General features: G+C 38.2%; 1 protein-coding gene across 1 annotated transcript in view; it reads left to right on the forward strand.

Moving 5' to 3' along the window:
* The first annotated feature begins 1,701 nt into the window (after positions 1-1,701).
* MYBPC1 (myosin binding protein C1) overlaps positions 1,702-22,447 on the forward strand; it is an 81,044-nt gene continuing 60,298 nt past the window's right edge. The window contains exon 1 of the mRNA XM_084511866.1: positions 1,702-1,813. Coding sequence (XP_084367992.1) covers positions 1,789-1,813 — 25 coding nt within the window. The 5' untranslated portion in view covers positions 1,702-1,788. The remainder of the gene's footprint in view (positions 1,814-22,447) is intronic.

The following is a 22,447-nucleotide window of genomic DNA, read 5'->3' on the forward strand; positions in this document are numbered from 1 at the left end:
GCACTTCATTCCCTTCTGGTTCCAGCCATTGAAATGTTCAGTGCCTGTGTAGGGACAGAAATAGAGGGAACAGGAAAAAAACGGTCTCTACAGTGTTATTAGGTCTCTACACACATCAGTTCCCCAGTGTTACCACAATCATACATAGACATACAAAATTCCCTGTTACCTAATTAAGGTGGCATCCTGTTTGCTTTCCAAGCACAGGAATTATTTTAGTGATATAAGCAGGTTTACCTAGACAGTGATATGAAAACAAGGGGGAAATAGCTTTAACATTCTTTGTTTAGGTTCTTGCAGGCAGGAGTCAGCGTGAGTCATGTCTTTCTCTGTATTTTATAGGCATGAATGTTATCTGACATGAATTAGTCAGATAATAAAACACCACAATGAGTATGGCAGAAAAAGCCTGATGAGGAAAAATGCTATGTGATAGTCTGGTCTATTAAAGAAACAAAAGAAATGACCACCCCTTATAAAACATATATGGAATTTCTAAATATCCAGAAAACATAGAGTAAACAATCATGCGCTAGCTAGAGGATAAACAGGCACATGACTACTCCAACTTCCCTAACTCCTATGCAAAGTTGTAAAATATGATTTCTATAGTATTTGGGTATATTTAGACAGTGTGCAGGCTGTCTAGTAGCCTAATTCTTACTGGTACATGACAATGATGTGAACACGTTCCTGTGTTTTAATAGCCCTTCAGAACCACTTTATCGCACTACAGTTTTGTCTTGAAATCCTAAAAGTGCATAAGAAAATAAATCTTTGTACCCATGTTTAACTTGACCTGCAGTTCTATTGCCTACATATTCATAGTTTAGGTAGGAATTTAAGAGGAGGACAGCCCAGTGGCTTAGTATAGTGGCTCACTGTGTCTGCTGCAGATTGGATTTCCATTCCTTCTGTATGGCTTCCTGGCTTGGCAAAGGCAAGGAGTATAACATCTCCTGGATGGGTGGAAAGGAGAACATCTCATCTCTCAGCAGTGACATCTCCAGTTAATGAGATAGAAGTGCTGAAAGGAACTCTACAGTCTCTACCTAAGCCAAAATAAGGATGTCTCTTCCTCAGGGATCCTCAAGGAGGGAAAGGACCCAAGAAAGTGTAGCAAATGTAAACAGAAAGGAGGCATGGAAGGTCTTCACTGCTCCAAACAGGAGCATAATAATAATTTTTTTCTTCATTAATACCACAGAGTACTTTACTATGCACTTCTTCATCTTTGCATCCCACTTTCTTTCCAAAGAAGGAAGTGAAGTTTAATCAAAAGCATCCTGCTCATACTTATTTGTCCCTTCTATGTTGTGAAAAGAGGTAAAACTATTTAGGTAGTTCCTATTAGCTCTGCAGGCAGGAGGGGCTCTTTAATAGCTCAGCAGTCACTTTTTCAACCCCTATCTGCATGTGTATGCATGTCTGCGTGTTACAAAGAGAGACGCAGGGAGCGAGCAGTGCAGCTGAATTTAGAAAGTTATAGATGTTCTCATCAGCCTCATGCAATGCAGCAGAGATTCCTTCCAAAAGCCAAGGGAGCAGAGGCTGCAGACAACAGATGTGAGAGGGGTTCCCATAACTGTCAATTTTCAAAGTGTTTGCATTGAAAAGAGAGGAGGTGCTATTTTGATTGATATTTCAGTTGCAGTATATAAAGCAGAGGAATTCTTCTCACCCTCTGCTTGTCATACTGATCTGCATACTCTCTCAGCTGGACTTGGGGCTACTACTTACTGCATCTGAAAGGCTGAAACTCCCTGGGAATAAAGAGTTCTTTTAACAATGCCGGAACCCACCAAGAAAGATGGTAAGCATAGCAAATATTAGCTGAACATTTCTTAATTACGGGAAACCTGAGGATGTGCACACACATACAAAACACTTTTCAGACCACCTTGCAAATTTCAAAAACAGTAACATCTCATAGTGAAAGCCTCATAAGAGCATTACATCATGACAGATTGCTGATTCTTTTAAACTAAGATTACTTTCAGGCAGAGGTATAAGGCAAAACTGCTTTGACTTCCAACTACTTCAGAGAACAAACAATGGCTTTACAGAGATACTAAGAAACCGCTTCATTGGGCACATACTGTATTCATTTTTAAAAGACTGCAGAATTTTTGCAGTGCAATCAATAATTTCTCTATAGGTAAGATATCTAGACTGGAAAACAAGGTATAAGCATTTCTTACGTCTTTAAAAAGCAACATGTTGATATGTATTTCATTATCCTCTTGAAAATTAGGTTGTAGAAGTTATTCAACAGAAAAGATATGTTCATGAAAGCTTTAAGTTTCTGATGGAAATACATTCTATATGTATATGTATTCTATATGTCAAATGCATAAGTGAAGAATATAGTAAGTTTTTCTATACAGATCAAACTAGAATGATACATTTTGCCACACAGAAATTATTATTTTATGCTTCAGAAGGTTAGTTAAGGCAGTAATACCAGCCCCTTCTTTGTACTATCAAGTTGACAGCAAACAAACTGATTACATAGTCTCATAGCAAGATACAAAATCATGTACATTGGAGACTGTCCAAACTATTAATTTATAACATTTTAAAAACTAGCATTTCTTCTTTAGTATTTTGGAAATTTAAGCTAAATAAGCCTCTTACACTTGCAGTACTTCTATAGCTCTTCATTATTTTTTTGTTCAGGTTTAGACATTTTTGTTAGAAATTTTGATAACTGTTGTTTAGCATTGGTGATATTTACAGTTTCTAAAAAGCCACAAATGTGCAGATTGTATATGCTTTGAAACTACTGGCAAATAAGAGGTATACAGACACATTCCCTAATGCATTCCCAAATGCAAAACTGAATTTAATCTTACAGACAATCTTGTGGAAAGAACAGAAGTCATTAAACATCATTTGTTTCCCATCAATTCTGAAAGGTCTGATAGGCCCATGTGTGTAGTTTGAATGAGTACTTTTAAAACTGCCCTTTATCTAAAACTGACCTAAATTCTTAAAAAAAGATTTTAAACTGACCTATCAGTAGAATTTGCTTTATTTGAAAAGTCATTTTGAAATATATTCTATTTTTTGTAGAAAGCAGGAGCAGAGCAGAGCAACTATCAGGAATATTAAACAGTTTAAGCACCTTGTCAGGGTGGGAACATGTGAAAACTAAACTTTTTGCATGACTGAATCTTAAGCAAGTAGTGTTGACAGACCAATGCGATCATTTTATTTACTGGTCCTCCTCAGTGCTCGAGGACAATGATGGATGAAGTATCCATCTGAAAATAGCTACACCAAGTGCACGTATTAATGCTAGAGCCTAATCCTCTATATCAAATCTAGAGCCAAGACACTTCTAGAGTGTCTTATTTGTAATTCAAATGATTTACACATGTATTAAGTGTCCTTTTTATTTGATCTGTTATTTGACTGGAAATTACACAGTGTAATCAGAATGCATTCTGTGACTGACGTCTAAAAAAATAAAATAAAATAAAAATTAAATATATCTGCACTTTCAAAAGATATATGTTTTGGAGAAAAAATGGTCTGGAGGTTTGTGTTTTAAAGATTATTATTCTATTTAAGACTAGATTGTTTCACAGATGTTCTTACAATACAGTGAATATAAAAGTAATTCTGGGGTTGTGCTGTTATTGACTCTGAACCAAAATACCTTGACATTGGAATAACTATGTGACTTCTGGTGAGTCAACATTGAGATACATAAACAAAATTGAAGCTTTATGTCCTGATGGAGCTAAAGTTCACAGATAGGAATGAGCTCTGGAGAAGTGATAGGTACAGGTTGTACAGTGGTGCTTCTTCATTGCAGTCAGATTATTTGCAGCCACTAGCTAAAGGTGATAACAAACTTACACTAGTGTACTGAAGAGATTAGCTGCTTCCTAAAGATTTTTGATAGATTAAGAACTCACCTGAGCTACTGGCAGTATTTAACTATCCTAGTGCCACGAGTGTTTGTAGTGGTACTGATGCTATTAATAGTACTCTACCAGTGCTACTACTGGTAGTAGCTCTACCAGTAAGAATTCAGATACTCAAGTCCATCAGATGTCTGTTCTCAAGGTAATTTCCAATGTGTGAAGTATTGGAGACAATTAAGTAATAAAGATTTTCTGTGGACTGACCACATTCTGGCAGACACAGCTGGAAGGGCTCCCTAAGAAACCATTGTGGGCTGACTGCAGTAGAAAATGTTTCGGCATCACAGAAGTACCTAATTAGTACTTTGCTAATGTTTCCAAAAGAAGCAATCTACATGAATGATCCCACACTCCTTATTCTCACAGGACATTCCAGTTAAAAACAGCATACACAAGAGCAAGTAGCTGTGCAATCAGAAACTGGCTAACATTTAAATGTTAAGAAAATCTCAGCTTTACATTTTTTGTCACTGCAGTCACTGAAATAAATAGATATTTCAGGCAGTGCTGCAGCAAGCACTCAGGCTAGTTTTGTTTGTTTTGTTGTTGTTGTTGTTTCAAGTCAAATTGTCTTTGAGATATTTTAAGATTATTAAATTACCAAAGTGAGAAATTTATAGACTTGGTGAGAGTGTAGCCTCACAACATGCTCTTAACAAATAGGATCACCAAATTAAGCACACCACTTGGCTTAGAGAAGATTGTTGGAGCTCTTCAGCCTAATCAAATTCATAACTGTAGAAACAGCCTGATGTAAGGCCTTTATTGTACTCCTAGAGAGTCAATATCCTATAAACTACATTGGCTGTGGGTTCCTTGAAGTATATGGTCATGTCATTGTAAGATAGTTTTGTCTTGGTCTGTTTAAAATTTCACACTTGCAAGGTGAAGACTAAATCAATGGGTGTCCCATTAACTGATCCCAGCGGACGACTGGAATAAGACTGTGATGCCAAAGACCTTTCTCAGTGCATTTAACTTTAACAGCCTTTAGTTTTCCTAGTGACTAATAAAATAACCCTCCCTCACATAATTACTTCCTGTAATTTATTATAATCAGTCAGCCAATCTTTCCTCTCGTCCCCTTTCCTTTTACCAATATTCATAATAAGAGCTGCCCATTAATTAAGTGCCCTCTTAAACTGTCACAGGCCATGGCATTTGGATATGCTTTTGTAGAAGTGCCAAGTCTCTCAAAAGCAATGGTTGCAAACTATTTCTGGGCAACATCCCACAGGGACAGCTGCAAGTCAGTCCCCAGTAGGCAGCTCTGTAAATTTGCCTTATTTATTCTCCCCAATCTAGGAAATAACTCATGGCCATGAGTTAAATGACCATGCCAGATTTTAAGCTAAAGCATTTATCAACTGTCTGCCAGCTTCGTTTTCTAAGGGTCTGCAAGCTCTGCTTGAATACTGCCTGGAGCAGCCACATACTGGCAAGGAATCAAAATAAAAAACCAGTGTGTCTACTTCTGCCAGCGCTTTAGTAGAACTCTTTTAGATCTATAAACAGCAGAGATTAAAAAGTTCTGAAGAAAGCTATGTGTAAATTTTGTCTGTTAGAAGGGTGATCTTTGAAACATGAAGAAATTTGTGAAAGGAGGTAAACAAGTGCATCAGTAGAGACTGCTTTGAAGACGTGACAACAGTGTTCTCTCTGAAGAAGCCCAGTTGAAACAGCCGTTACTTTGAAACATGACCAGTTTTTTTCATCATATCTCCTCTGTAGTTAAATTTGCATTACATTTATAGCATTTACATTATTTAATAGCACGATTAGGTGTATCAAGATAACTGTGGCACTAGTAGACAAGTTTTATCAAGGTTAGTCATATAAATCATATAAGTAGATATTTAAAGCAGTGTTCCAGAGGGAAATCAATCTCGGTATAGGGATGGATAAAAATTAATTAAAGTGGGGTTTATTTTAATATCATATTTTCAAGACTAGACAATTTTTTGGAGGTGAACAAACAGTTAAATGGAAATTTTGCTTAAGCATATGAATTTGGCTTTCTCCAAAATTAACATAACACTGCTGATCAAAAGTTTTCCTTAAAATCCAAGAACCCAGAATGTCAACATTGTATAACATTGCTTTGTGCTTTTCATGCAGAAGGTTGAACGTGTAGAATTATTTTATTATGGCACCAAACTGGGTAGTGCAGCTGCTGTTGTCCTTGCTGCATAGACATGCTTCAGCAAGGCACGAGGAAAGCATACAGACATTTATCTTCTGTCATTATCTTTGCCCCTCTCCAGGACTGACTGTAAAATGCATTCCTATTATTTCTAACTACCTTCAGTTTTGGAGCCCAGTCACGCTCAAAACCAGACCTGTATGCATCATTTACAAGCACTGTATTAAAGTCACATGTAAACAAATTTTGATGGGTGAGGGAAGAAGGAAACCCTAACCCCTTATATTTTTTCCCTAACAATTCTTCAGAAAGTTTCTCTTCATCACCTCTAACTAATAAATTAAGATCTCTTACAAATGGAAAGCAAACTTACTCCTTACTGTTATAATTAGCTCTACTGGAGTGGGCATTGCTCCCATCCCAAACTCTATTGAGCCCATGTCCTCCTGCATTGATCTTGTTGTATGTTAGGATCTGAGTTGTTCTTAGACCATATTTGCCCTCTCATAGCTAATTTCCAAGTGTTGCTTCCACACTTCCTTCTGAGATACTAGTCCATTTTGGATTTGTTCTTTGACCTTCTGCCTCCACTGCTCTGAAGTTTAAGACTACTTTTCAAATCAGATTAACTTGACTGATAGAAAAAAAAAATGAAAAAAAAACGAAAAAAAAAAACTGGCAAAGACAAATCTTAAAACTGGATTTGTTTTGGTTTGGGCTTTTTATGTTTCTTTTCATTATGATGTAAATGAAAGAACTGCATTGATTTTTTTTCCCTTATAAAATGCATTGATTTTATTTTAATATTAGTGTAGGTGGATAATGCAAGATTGATCTGGTTTACTGTTGCTCTTACTGGAGTTGAAAATCTCTTCCACCCTGTGCAAAAAGCAGTACCTCTATGCACTTGAAAAATATTTAACATTGTCATATTAAAATCAAAACTCCATTGAGTTTAGAAGGAAATAAAGGAAATGGCTTTTTAGCAGACCAGAGGGTACTTGTACTTGGCAGAACTGCAATTAGCAAATGCTGCCTTTGTGCCTCCCTTTGCTGCACCTGTTGGGAAGATAAATAAAGGACTGCCCAGTTCTTTCCCCTCATACCTCCTAAATATATCACATTAAGACAGCTTAAAAACAAACAAAAAAGTGCTATAGTGTACCTCTGGTGCATGAAAAATTGGATGAGTTTCTTCATTTTAGTTTTAAGAGATATATTACATGAAATGGGAGATTCTGTGGTCACATAGCCAGGAAGAAAAAAAATAATAACAGTGAACATGAACATGAACATGAACAGTCCTTGAGAAATATACATAGTAAAACATAAAAGACTCTGTTTCAGGAGGGGACATCCAGGGCATTCTTTGAACAGAAAGCACAAAACAAATTTGAAGAGAAGTTATCTGAGGAAACTTTTCTTGGTATAGGGCCAAATACTAGACTCTTTACTCAGGAAAATGCAGAAATTAGGATGTCCAATAAACTTGATTTAGAGTGAGGACAAAAAGTTTGTTCACATCCAGACTCTAATGTGGCTTTGCACTGAATATAAAAACATGTAAAAGAAAGGAAAATGAAAGAGGATAGAAACGTTAACTTCAGCTCTAAGCAGAGTTTCTCAGTCTCACTGCAAGCAGCTTTGTCTCTTGAGTGTTCAGAACTGTGTAGCTGACTCACAGACACTTCTCATCCCCTCCATCCCCCTCTGCTGTGAGTCGCTACTGAAGTAACATTTCTGAAGACTCCAAAAAAAAAAAAAAAAAAAAAAAAAAAAAGGTCTTTTTAGCCACTATTAGGCAGCCAATATGAAAATATTTGGATTTTTCTGTCTTTCACCAAGGGACTTAGATGTACTTTATCACCAACAGAAGATTTTATTCTTTGGTTGAGGAATTGTTGGTATTTTAGGAGTTAGGAAGAGACTGAGAGACTGTCCTTTAAATTTTTTTATAAGCTTGCAATCATACAAAGATCTTAATGTGCTCTACACTGCAATGGAAGGAGTCTGGGCTAGGAACCAGATACCCAAATGGAAGTGAGGGCAATTGAACTAGGCGTCCCCACTGCCACCACAGTTGCAGAGAGCAGGCCATTACAGTCAGGGGAGCCCAGACTGCTCTTCAGCTTACTACCCAGCAGTTGCCTAACATTGATGCCTACTGCCATATGAGACACTCTAGGATACAAGAAATATCCATGTGGGTCTGGCAGTTATGACTCAGGAGCTGAGATTGCAGATCTGCAACATCCTGGAGTGGCAGCTAGAAACCAGGAGGGTGTGCTACAGAAACTGAGTGTTAGTGAACAATAAGGCTGCACAGTTATTCTCTATAACTTGACCAAGTAATGTTTAAGGATTTTCAGCAACAGACAGTTTTATGAGAAGGGGAGTGTTCCATTCCAGCATTATTTGCAGTGAGACTAGGACTCACTTTGCATGTGGGACTCTGCCTCAATACATGAGCATTTGGCCCAGATTCCTCGGAGCAGAGGAGCACCTTTAATCTGTTAGGTGCACTGATTATCTGGGTAGTTAAAAAAAAAGGTGCTACTAATGCCACGTCTTTGTGACTTGGGAGATCCAGCTGCTTTTACTTGCTCTGCTTTTTATAAGAAAGAGTCATTATATTTTTGTGCACAGCTAAGATGAATGTTTAAATCAACTCAAATTTAAATTTATTTTTTTTATATCACTGAGAAAAGAAAAAATGGTAAATTGCATTGCTGTTCAAAACAAAGTTAACTGAATTAACTCACCTAAATTTTGCTCAGTTCCAACAACAGCTTTAAGCTTTTAAATAAATGAATGGTTACACCAAGGACATTTCAAGCTATGAAGGACAAACACTTTTTTACGTTAAATAATAAAACATTTCTTAATATTCTGCAATGTGTTCAGCAAAAAACATGCAGAATTAGGAATATCCATGAATTCCAATTTCTGGAAGTTCCTCTCCTTAATTTGTCATGCATAGTTTTAGCTCCTTGAGCTCACTGAAAGAGCGAGTGGATCAGCAAAGACAAAGGCTCTTATAAAGAGAGTGAATTAGAGCCAACATTCAGTTCTGTGCTAGAAAAGTTTGTATGTCTTCGGAAGCCATTCTAGCAAGGTTTTGAAGGCAGATTCAGGCAATCTTCTCTGCTTCCTGAGACATTGTAGGGACAGAGATGAAGTAACTGGATTTCAGAAGTATGAAGATAGATAGATTTCTGCCCAGAGACCTCTCAGAACCTGGAAAAATGTGGAATTCTCTATAAGAAGTGGTTTCTCTCCCCCCTTATCCATGTCTGCACTGTTTAGGGCATCTCCATAGAGCAGTCAGTGGGACTCAGGCTGTGCAGTGTAGGATGGCTTGCATCCACACTGCTTAGAACTGCCTTCTGAAGAAGACGGTCACACACACACACAACCCTTTACTTGGCCCAGTGCCCTTACATGCAGTTTCAATTAAAAGTGCCAAAATAACCTGTGGCCTCTGCTGTGGTTAGCCATGATGGTTTAGATGTCATAACACTGAGATGTTGTATGCCCCGCTGTGGGGTTTTGCTGGATGGGGGTTGATTTAGGATGTTACACTTTCTAGAGAAGTGTCAGCACATTGTTTAACAGACAGTCATCTATGGCACAGCCTCAGCTGTGCTGCATGTAGAGAGCATTGAAGGAGTAAACCATTCAGAAAACTGCCTTGTCTTGGAGGAAATTTATTTCTTCCAAGGAAGACCCTCAGGAGCAAGGTAACTTGTGAGTGTGTTGGTGAATGTGACTGTCATGCAGTGCAGAAAGTGGCAGTACCAGGACATGGGAACATGGCTGGGTGACTCATTTCACAGTTGAGAGCTCCCCCTATGTCATCTCCATCTTCCCCAGGGCATACAGATGCCACAGTGTGAAGGGAATCCTACTGTGTCTTGCTCCAGTGGAACATGTTCAAAATAGTCATCACTCTCCCTTCACTGGAGATTAGGAAATATTTCTTACATAATTTGCTATCCCCTGGCCCTATGTCCAATTGAAAATAGCATGTGATATACTTCTCAAGGCAGTTGCCCTTGTATGTGGTGGCTACAGCAAGTTATTTTGATCAGGTGATTATTACAAAAAGCTCTGTTCTAATTTAATTCTCCATAGGATCAAATGGTGGTTTTAGTGAGTGTCTGAAAGCATTCAGTCGCACCATGATGCTTCCTGAGAGGCATCTGTATTAAAATACACGCTCATCATGACTTACAGTCTCAGAATACCTTCCTAATTTTGGTCATAAATGCCAAGAGTAGGTTGTAGTCACACAGACACAGATGAAGAAAGGTTCCCTTTCCATACAGATTTATAACTCGACGATTAATATGCATGGTCATGAACTGCAGAGACATTTGCTCCACTCCTTGTTATAGAACCAACTGGATTATAACATCTTAGGTGCCAAACAAAAGTAAATCACACAGTAGCTCAGATTGTTATTTTTTTTTTTCCTTCAGTGGGAGCCATGCCTTGCACAGCCAGAATGCAAATCCTGTCTGAAAGCCTGTTCCACATTTTGTCTTCTCTCAAAGCCCTGAAGCTGTGATGAAAATTAAACTGAACACAGTTGCAGCTAAACCTGAAGGAGACTCCAAATGAAAAACTTACTGGTTCAGCTGATGGGCTAGGTCTTTCTCCTTAATCCTCACCTACTCCAACATGCTAGTGGACTAGAAAGAGCAGTAAGACAGCTGTTGAATGGCTGTTGAATGTCTTTGGACATTTTTGTGTTTATTTTCATCAGTTTCTGCCACAGGATCTTTTTTTTTTTTTTTGTGCAAGAAAAGTGCACAAGTTATGTTCCCTAGCAGCAGTTCCAACTGCTCTATAAAGAAGAAATCTTACCAGCGCTGCTTTGTAGAAATATTAGAATTCTCAGAATCTGGACAGATTGTGCTAGTTTGGTAGGGTCTTTCACAATTTTCTGATCTGAAATAAAACATTTCAAGCCATTTGCACATCTGAACATACATGACCTTGCATTTCTGTCCCTTTCCAAGAGGTTTATTAGTTTACAGTACAACATAAAGAATTACTGTTCCTAGCAAAAATTTCAGAAAACTTTTAAACCTCAGTGATGTGGAAAATGTATATAGCTAGAGATATCTAGGAACAGACACACAAGAAATGCCATGCAGATGGAGTAAAGCACTAATAGCTTCTGGGTCTCGTGCTGTGATATTCACATAGATGCAGATATACATATACACACCATAGCACACTTGGTACCATCTGTTTTTATAAGAACTTAGTATCTAGGCCAAAAACCTTATTTTAGACCCAAAGAAAAGCTGCAATACCAATGGAGGCTGTGGCTGCCACTCCTCCACAGATGCAGACTTCAGTGAAGGCACAGAGGGTCAGATGCCTGATGACATTTTTTCCATGGCATTCCCTCCAGCCTTACTAATCTTTCATCTAAGCTTTCCTTAGCCCTATTTTTAAAGGGGAAATCTGACCTCTGTCCTCTGCCCCTTTTTCTTTGCCCTTGTTTTGCATTTCCATGTTTTGCAGTGAGGGCTTTTTCTCTTACTCATGAGAAAAAGCTTTTTTAGCTGGACAGAAAGTATATTCAGTAAGCTGTGACTGTTATTCACAGCAACATCTCAAATGCATTCTGCTGTGATGCCCTGTAAAAAGTTTTCTTTTATATATAACTGACATTTTGATCAGACCCTTCGCAGTTGTTCTGCAAACATCCTCTAATATAAGCTAAGAAAGTGGATGGAAATACCCTCTTTTTCATCTTGAAAGAAGAGAGAAATAAATTCAACTCTGATGGTTACCTGAAGACGACTTAAATTATTTTTTTCAGTGAAAGCTTTCAGTGAAAGTAAAATTCTCAGTTTTCTGATATTTTATTTTCACTACTTCAGAATGAGATTGAGAGGTAGAAAAATTAACTGTATTAATACAGAGTGATGTACGTAACTTAGCATGCCTAACAATCACAAAGGGGCATATATGAATGTCATGCATATAAATATTGGAGCGTGATGCACCAAGGATTTGCCTAGTGCCACATATCCACAACACCATAGATCCCCTAAATGTTTACCTGCAGAAAAAGACCTTTGTCCACCCACATGTGCAAAATACTCTCAAATGTTTTACAGTACAGTGCTTAATTCCAAACATCTGAGCCACAACAAATATCCATATGCAGTCATACTTACAAAATAAAAACAAAAACCAAAAGCAAACCTGAGAGACAGAGAGAGGAAGAGAGAGAACTCCCAAGGTCAATACACAGAAATGCCATTAACTAAGTTTCTGCTTTTTAAGGTAAATTCTGATTCTTATAGTGTTTGGCATCAGCAACACTGCAACACTGATACAAACATTTCCTGAATTACCGGTTAATTTTTTTTTGAAATCCTCTTCTCCAGATTTAGTTGCAAATCATCTTTCGATGCCATGTAGTGGAACAATGGCACTCACAAAAAACAGCAACCCATAGATTTCATAGCCCACGAACATCAGTTACCCTTAGTAAACTAAGAAAGTGGATGCTACTACCCGCTTTTTCATCCTGAATGAAGAAAGAGAAATGAATTCAACTGAAAAGCTACAAATGTTGGCTTTTTTTTTTTCTTTATCACAAGCCTGATGAATAAAATTTAGTATTGTTAGCATCACAAGATATATGTAATGGATTAGTGCTATTTGAAATGATCTCTAATCACCTACATGCCTGATGGCCTTGGGACACAGTTCCTTGTTACAGAACTTGTAAGACATTGTCTCTTAATAGGAGTTTCAATATTAAAGTTCAGATGGCAGGAGACTGTTCTTATCTGAAGGAAGTCTGAGAAGACTCTTCCTTCTTGAAAAGATCACAGAGTATCAGATTATCTGTCACCCACTGTCAAATAGACTCGAAGCGAATGCTTTTCTTATTTGGTATTTGGACACACTGTTGACACTGTAGTACTTATTACTTTGACAAAGAGCTGATAACTAGCTGAGAAATTCACTCCTGAGGGAATCCCAACATTTTCACCTTGTTTTTAGCCATGAACCTTAAAGAAATGTTGATCCTTTAAAAAACTACAAAATGGGAATACCAGCAGATTTTAATTTTAAATTGTTGATGTTTCATTCTGAAATTTGATTAAAATGACACCTGTCAGCACATCTCAATAGTTTCCTTGTAATTTGCTGAAATATGTTACATGATTCATATCACCCCAGTCCTATGCTGATGCTCTCATTTCCCCATAACAGTCGAGTGGAATGGTTACCCACTGGCAGGCACATACTCTCATAACTCTCAGAACCAACCTGGTAAAAGTGCACATTAGATGTAGTCCTTACTGTGACTCAATCTACTTATAGAGAGCATCAGGTCCACAATGTAACTCCCATAAAATAAAAGTGTGAATGATTTCCTTGATTCAGAATGAAATATTTCAGGATATCTTAGCAAGAAAGATGTTGACGTTTAGATCAAGAAAGAGTGAAGACATTTTACAAATTATGAAAAGAGTTCCTAATCTGGTTTGGAAATTATCTCATGATCTGAAAGGAAGTTCTCGTGGTTAAGTACCCATCTATTAGAAAGGCTGGAAGGAAAACCCAGGGAACTACAGGCCTGTCAGTTTGACTTCAATGCCAGGGAAGGTTATGGAGCAGATTAGGTTGAGTGCCATCACACAGTACATAGAGGACAACCAGGTGATCAGGCCTAGTCAGCAGGATTTTATGAAAGACAGGTCCTGTTTGACTAACCAGATCTTCTATGACAAGGTAACCCATTCAGAGGATGAGGGAAAGGCTCTGGGTGTTGTCTACCTAGATTTTAGTAAAGCTTTTGACAGTTTTCCACAGCCTTCTTCTGGAGAAACTGGCTGCTCACAGTTTGGATGGATGTATGCATCACTGGGTAAAAAACTGGATGGGTGGCCAGGCCCAAAGAGTTGTGGTGATTGGCATTACATCCAGCTGGAGGCCAGTCACTACAGGTGTCCTCCAGGACTCAGGATTGGGATCAGTTCTCTTCAATCTTTATCAGTAATCTGGACAATGGGATCAAATGCACCCTCAGTAAGCTTACAGATGACACCAAACTGGATGGGAACATTGATTTGCTTAAGGGTAGCAAGGCTCTGCATGGGGGGATTGGATGGACTGGACCGATGGGCTGAGGCCAACTGTATGAGCTTCAACAACGCAAAGTGCCGGGTCCTTCAGCTGGGGCACAACAACCTCATGCAATGCTACAGGCTGAGGGAAGAGTGGCTGGAAAGCTGCCTGGTTGAAAGAGACCTGGGGGTATTGGTCAATAGCTGGCAGAACATGAGCCACCAGTGTGCTCAGGTGGCCAAGAAGGCCAACAGTATCCTGGCTTGTATCAGAAATAGTGTGGCCAGCAGAACCAGTGAGGTGATTGTCCCTCTGTGCTCAGCTGTGGTGAGGCCGCACCTCGAGTGCTGTGTTCAGCTTTGGGCCCCTCACTACCAGAAGGACATCAAGGTGTTTGACAGTGTCCACGGAAGGGCAATGAAGCTGGTGAAGGGTCTGAGGAACAAGTCTTACAAGAAGCGTCTGAGGGAACTGGGGTTGTTTAGCCTAGATAAAAGAAGGACCAGGAGACATTATCACTCTCTACAACTACCTCAAAGGAGGTTGTAGCAAGGTGGGGTGTAGCAACAAGTGATAGGACAAGAAGAAATGGCCTCAAACTGTGCCAAGGTGGATATTAGAAAAAAAAAAAAAATCACTGAAAGGACTGTGAAGCATTGGAAAAAGCTGCCTGGGGAAGTGGTTGAGTCACCATCCCTGGAGGTGTTCAAAACATATGTAGATGTGGTACTTAGGGACATAGCATAGTGGTAGACTTGGCTGTGCTAGGTTGATGGTTGATGATCTTAGAGATCTTTTCCAACCTAAATGATTCTCTGATTCTACAATCTTTTGAAATAATTGCCCTGTCAATTTTATTTCTGAATTTTATCCTATAACTGGAAGTGCAATTGTCATTGAAAATATATTGTTAAATGTGGATAATAAATTAATGTAGTTCCTGAGCAGCACTTCATTTTCTGAAGTATTTAATCCAATAACCTTTAGTCTACTTTATCATGTTTTGCAGCTTTCAGAGAGGAAGTTAGCACAGCTCCATGTACTGCTGTCATTGGTGTCATATTGTGGTGCCTTTTGCTTTCACTTTTCCCCATGGCATCTCTGAACTAAGTGAAAGTCTTTGCTTTCACATTATATATATATACATATATATATATATATATATATATATATAAAATCAAACTATTGCAGCAAAAGATGTTTTTCTCAGTTTCATATCTATCTATTGCTATATTTCTTTCACATGGTCAAACTTTTCTGATGAGTGACTTAATTGCTTTTAGTAAATACATAACAAGGATGAATTAGATTTGGGATATTTAAAGCAGAATTTCACTTGGCTGGGCTAGGAGTCATTTTGAAAGCTTAATTTCTTATTAGCATCTGAAACCGGAAATAAGTTATAAGTATAAGCAACTTATTACATAGAAAATATTTTGCAACATTTCATGAATTTAAAGAAATCGAAGCTGTGCTGTGTTCATACATTTTGTGTCTATGCAGAAAAGTCTCCCAAATATTGGAGATAACAAAATCTGTCTTTCCACAGATTTGTGTAGTTGATTCTGCAAATACTAAAACGTGGATTATTAAATTTTGGCGTGTGAGCCAAATTACTATTTTTTAACGTGGAGACAAGAATCAGACCTGCTCTGTCTCCTCCTTGTTCTCTGGAAAACACAGCCATACCTGGGGCTGGGATCCCACAGACAGTGATGCTGGACATATGCAATGTTGTTAGCCAGCAGCGCCACTTACGGGTCACTAGCAAATACAATACAGACCATCAGGTTTAGGAGCAGTGCGGATCAGTTTACAGGCCTTAATGGGACCTTTTTAACATACACTACAAAAAAGGCAGCGTGAATACTCATGAACTATAGGATAGTGGGGGTGATTCTGTAGAGCTTGCAGTGCACTTACAGCCCCTTCTTAAAATAGAGTAAGACAAAAATCTGTGCTAACTGTTGAGACTTAGAGCTCCAGGCTTTCAGGTATGAAACTGGAGCGGTATCTCTCAGAGATTGGGAAGCTCAAATCAGGTACTTCAGGGCTCTATTATTGTTGCTCTTACAAAGTAAAAACAGGAGATTTACTGCTATCCTTTAGACATAGACTGTTTAACTGGAGCCAGAAGCATGCAGTACATTAAATAAATCAACATTAAAGAACCAATCAGATCATCAAGAATAGGTAGGTGATGAATATAAGAGTTTCTGGAGTATGGAATCATTTTGAACTTATGTTAAATTACTGATATATAAACTGAAATGGTGTCAAAATATAGAAAAGTTTGAGAGCCTTTGTCATGGAGCATATCCTTTGCTACATTTAGTAGAAAGAAGCTGACTGGGTTCCACAGTTTTCACTACAAAAATATTGTGACAAAAATATCAGCTAAGAATTTTTTTCAGTGACCTTTGGGATTGTATAAACCACATTTTATTACAAGTTTTGCAATTAGAGTTCAAAATGAAATGTTTTTATTTCCAACCTTGAAAGTAAAACCTACCATGGCAAGACATGGAATAAAAGATCAATCAGTATAGTCACAGACCCAGGCCTGCAGAATTTTTCAATGGCTTTGCAGGTACAGCTGTTCTGACAAACCCTTCCCTTAAAGGTACAGGCATGATGGCAAACTGAATTACCTTATCAGCATAACTAAGTCACTTTGGTAAATACTTTAACACATCTTAGCAAAGTTCTTTTGCTGTATAGATAGTGTAACCAGCAAAGGTTTGCCCAGAAGATTTTTCAGGATAGATAGCATCACAACAAAATTCAGTTTTGGAAGTTAAAAAACAGGACTTTGTTTTTAATGACGGAATAAATTAGAAAACTGCTCAATGGGGAAAAAAAAAATCAAAACCATACATGGCCCTCAAATTGTAGTCTACTTCCAGTCTGTGATCTGTGAGGTACAACCATGAATACTATTTTTTTTTTCTCTCTCTTAGTTGCACAAGTGCTCAGCAGTCTTTTTTTTTTTTTTTTTTATTAACAGATTCATCTATTTTAAACACTGTCAACTCTGGGCAGCTGTCTAATTCCCAGTTACTGTACATATGCAACTTTAAACTTGCCAAGGAAGTCTTGCACCATCTGATGAGGGTGCTGACTTCTGATGGTTACCTCCCTCCTACCAGAGATGAGATACGTGTTTTATTGTTGTTGATGTTATTTCTTTTTTCTTTTGTTTTGGTTTGTTTGTTTTGAATGCATGGGTGATGTAGTCCTTTACTAGATAGCCTACTTGCACAAACTTAGAAGAGTACAGTTATGCAAACTTATATTTTATTAAATAAACTGTTGAAGGTCAGGGTTACAGTGTTCTTTAGTGATTGATCAAAGCAAAGTTATATAATGAAAGCAAAGTTCTCATAAGAAATGAGAAAGTTGTGAAAGCTCACATAAGATCAGATTTGTTTTAGTAAGATCATCACAGAAGAATGGGAACTGCAGGGAAAACAAACATGACCCAAGTGATGGTTGTTTTATCAATGGCAATGAAGGCAAGTAAACCACAGCTCCTCAAGTGGATCTATAACCTGTTGCTTTGGTGTCTGCTCCACAGAATTCAATATTATTGGCCATTTCATTCCAACTGTTCACCCAGTTTTTCAGTTCTTCTTAATCAGGGAACATTCTGCCTTCAATATATGATGGTTTGAACTGAACCCATGGCCCCTAAAATCAAGTATACGGACATTTCTTGAAACAGAAGTATTGTATGTGGGGACTAATTATTATTCTTTATTTTGCTTTTTTTTTACTCCCCACAAGCTGAAACTCTTTAGGAATGGTTTTGAATTTTAATCATATATAAATTTAAATCTAAAACTAAATACTAAGTTTATTTCTCCTCCATTCTCTAGCTGAAGATGCATCAGTGGATTATGAAATTTTTAATTGCTGGAATATACAAATAATTTCAGCTTCAGTGAACATGCTGACTTGTTAATTTTTTTTTGCAGTAAGAGATAGCATTTAACCCAAGGTTACTGCTTTTATATCTAACCAGAAACAGTTACAGAGAGCCAAAACAGACAGCCCCATCTGCCTACATCATCATTACTACTGGTAATGGAAAACAGAAATATATTAATAAATTTTATCAGTCAGATTCCATCATATTGTTGGTTACAATAATAGTAAGGTAGGCAAGGCATGAGAGCACCATTGCTTTTTAACTTTACCCTTTTAGACTGAAGTTTAGACTAAAGTCCAAACCATTTTTGCTCCTAGGACCTAGGACTGAAATGTGGTTGGAATGTTTTCCGTAGCTTTATTTTAAAAGTAACATAGAAAATGCCCATGGGAATTCTAAAAAATAAGGTAATGATTTCAGCTGGGATTATAGTTTACTGCTTCCACTCAGATTGGGAACTGTCTATAGAATTTATATGCAAGTAACATTTCTCTGTGGATAATTCAGGTTCATGAGGCAGAGGGAAGACCCTGTCTGTATGATTGTGTTTCTGTTTTGCAAACTGCTAACTATTCTACTCTTTATTGATAAGAATAGATGTTTACTTCAAGTTAAGTCCAACTGAATGTAATAGGAGCACTTGTATCGATCAGAAATTATTTTAGATCAAGCCGTCTGTCTCCCAGCTCATTTAATCTGTGGTCTCCTAAGACTACTGTTTACCAATGAAATGCTCATAATGCTCCATTAATGCCTATGGTTTTGTTGAGCAAGATTCTGTTTTCCAAAAGATGAGACTATGGCTTTCAATCACATCACTCATGACCCTGTGACTCTCTACTGGCCTGGGTGAAGTGACTTATAGATAATGGTCAAATCATTTGGAGTTATTTATCTTCTCCAGAGTTTTGTGTTTTTTTTTTTTTTTTTGTTTTGTTTTGTTTTTTTTTGTTTGTTTTTCCAGGAAAGTAAGCAGTAGTGAAAACAAGTATCTTTCCTACTTTTCTCTGTTGATCGTCTGGACATGAGGTTTGTCTAGCAACTGTTCCACATCCTTGGTCCTTCCCTGCCCACCAATTTTGGTAGAGCACTTTCTGCCCCCAGAGAAAGCAATGTGCCACAAACGCAGTTCTAGTGTTTTTTAGGGTCTGCACACAGAGAAGAATCCCTACATACAACAACTGCATAAGGGTTGCAGGGAGCCATGTTCTGTCCCCAAACTAGTATTTTGTCTATTTTTGTTTGACGAGCAGAGTCAGCACTTTAGGAATGCCTACGTAATAGTTATATTTGTACGATCCCTTGAAGCTATGTCCACAAGCTTAATCCACCTACTTAAATTTGACACAAGTTGACAGTCCTTTGTGACAAAAAGCATTAAGTGATTATCCTCGTGCTCTTTGACATATGAAAGTCACTTTAATATTCTGCTGTTGCACAGACAGATATCATACCTGTATCCATGGTGGTGCAGCTATAGTCCTGGTTTCCCTTTCAGGTAAATGGGAGTAAGCCCTCTGGTCAGACTGGGTGAGATCCTGAATCCTTTGGCTGTTCCGACCAGAGTCTTTGCTGGGTTATAACCAATCTACATTTAACTGCAGGAAGAAATAAATGCAGGAGACTTTCCTCCTCCCTCTTATGAATGTTCCAGCCCAGGAATAGTGAAACACTATCTTTAGACTTTGTACAAGCCCTTATTTAATGCTCAAGGTCATTTTCTTCACCTAAGGGGTGAGGTATATGTCGGGGGGGTTGGAGGGTATTCATTACTCTTTTTTTTTTCAAAACCATTGAGCATTCTTCTTAAGGCTACCCAAAACAAACCTTGTCATGAGCACAGAGTCACAAGATCAGAAGGGTCATACAGCCAGACCTCTTTCCCAGTATGCTGGAGATAACCTGCAGCTCTCAAATGGTCTGAACTGCAAGACTTGGGATACTTTGACTCCAGCGCAGTAGTAAAGTAGGACCTGGGAACTGTTTTAGAACTGTCAGCATGCCTCATTATGTTTACACTCCAATGTGAAAAGTAATATATATGATGTCAGGGAGTTTCTATGCTTGTTGCTGTCACAGAAGCCAGTGGAAGTGGGAATTTAGAGACTTTGAAAACTGGCCACTACACATAAGCACCCTGTCAATTCCCTGCCAAAGCATCTTGTGGTTATTGCAGGTCGGATGTCAGTGCAGCCAGACCTAAAATGGAATTGAAGTTTTAAATAATGATAGTCCCAATTTAACATGGCTCTTAAGCATTTCCATAACTTTAGCACGAGTAGCTCATGGAACTTTTAAAAACACTTATGTGTGTGTATAGCAAGAGACTTTAAGTCTTATTTTGTCTGAAAAATTGAAGATGGTAAAAGTGGGACAGTGATGGAAAATAGTTGGTAATGGGTCAAATTGCATCTCCTGCTGCTTTTCAAGGGTATATGTATGCGTGTGTAATTATAAATCATACATAAAAATCTCTTGGCTCTAAGTGCTCATATCCTATGTCAAACTGGATCCTGAATGCATCTCATGACATGGATGAGACATGAAAGCATTTCTGGAGATGCTTTCCTAAGTGACAGTTGTGTTTTCATTTTATTTGCTAACTACACTTCTTAATAGGTTATTTTTTCTTAACAGTCACATAGAATGTACTGATAATTCCTTTTCTTGTTGTAGACATATATAGTCATCTGCTTTACAAGTTTCAAGTCCAACAAATAAATCAAGATCTGTGTTTAGCATGACACAACTCACTGAAATGCAAGATTCTTGGCTTCTTAAATAAAGAAGTGCATAGAAGAAACCATAATTTCTTGTCTTAGGAGCTGCAAGACAGAAATTAGCTTTAATTGCTTACTAGAAGACCAAGTTCACATTATGATATCAGCTCAGTTGTTTATCGGACCTTCAATGGGTTCTTTTCCCCGTAGCTCAAGAGGCTTGATCCAACCCAGTGAAGAACAGTGCTTCTCCTAAGGGGCAACACTTTCTCTACCATCAGCCCCCTGACAATGCGTTGACAGAGCACCATATTAGGCAACAGGGCTGTTGAGAATGGCATTTGGGAACTCCAGTCAGCATGCCTCCTAGGGAAAGACCACAACAGTAAGCTGTTGGTTGAGTGCACGGAGCCCTTTCCTAGCTGACAAGCCTGTTGCAGAGGTCAGCCAGAGAGGGCTATCATTCTCTGGGGAAGTGGAAACTACTCAGTGCTATTAATGTTTTTTTCCTGGCTGTCCTCAGGAATAGAACTGTAAGCCAAGCATGACCATGAAAGGGGTCGCACATGGCCAAAAGATTATGCTGAAGTATCTCCCACGTCTTTGCCACCTCCAATGCCTGGAACCATCTCCCTTCCTTTTTTGCCTCCCATTCCAAACTTCAGGTCTCTATCCTCAGCTCAGTTTTTGCTTCAATTTTCCTAGCAATAGCCTGAAAAACCTTGAACTGTGGTTTCGGAAAGAAACCACTGTCTTCCTGGACTGGCTTCAGCCATCTTCCCATGACAGAACTTCAGAATAGTTGAGGCTGGAAAGGACTTCTGGAGAGGGTCTAGTCCAACCTACCTGCTCAGAACAGGGTCAAGTAGAGCATGTTGCCCATAACATTGCTCAGGTTTTGAGTACCTCCTCAAAGACATATGTCTGCATATGTGAGATTAAGTTTGGACTATAGTAGTGGTTTAAGTCTGGCCTGTAGGTTTTGGACAACACTTGTGCCTACTGCTAGGTAAGCCAGGACTGCAAAGATGTGTGATTTCTGACCAATGCCACTGTATGATAGGATTTTTTGCATATTTGTAAAAATGTAGAGGGGTCATAACATCAAGTTTTTGTCACGAAGGTTGACTATATTATATCACTGCAAAGCGCTGCTTTGTGGAACAGCCATATCAAAACATTGAGTCTATAGTACACTGATAGGTTTACACTGGCAAAAATGTTTCTAGGAGGAACATGCATTTATTTATACAGTAAACTAAAGATAGTGACTATGTCTAGTTCACTGTGTTGAGTTGATTGCTGCCTTTAATTATAACTAGATGTTAAGTGTGATTTTTCGGAAGGCAAGATAAAATCTACAAAATAAGACCTGTGACTTATCTGGGTTTGAACAGAATACAAAGTCATGCCTATTTTCTCCTGAAACAACATTCACACTTGCTAAACTACTCTCATTATCTGTTAATAATTAGTAGCAACCCAAATGGGCAATCTTTTATAAAAATCATTAATAAATGAAACTATTTGAGTGAAACCAAATAAGAATGCACTTACTTTGAGGATATAGCAGACCATGAAATAACTTTAAAAATGAAAGAAAAACTCA

This window comes from Aythya ferina, assembly GCF_964211825.1.
Source record: "Aythya ferina genome assembly, chromosome: 1".
In the NCBI taxonomy this organism is placed as follows: Eukaryota; Metazoa; Chordata; class Aves; order Anseriformes; family Anatidae; genus Aythya; species Aythya ferina.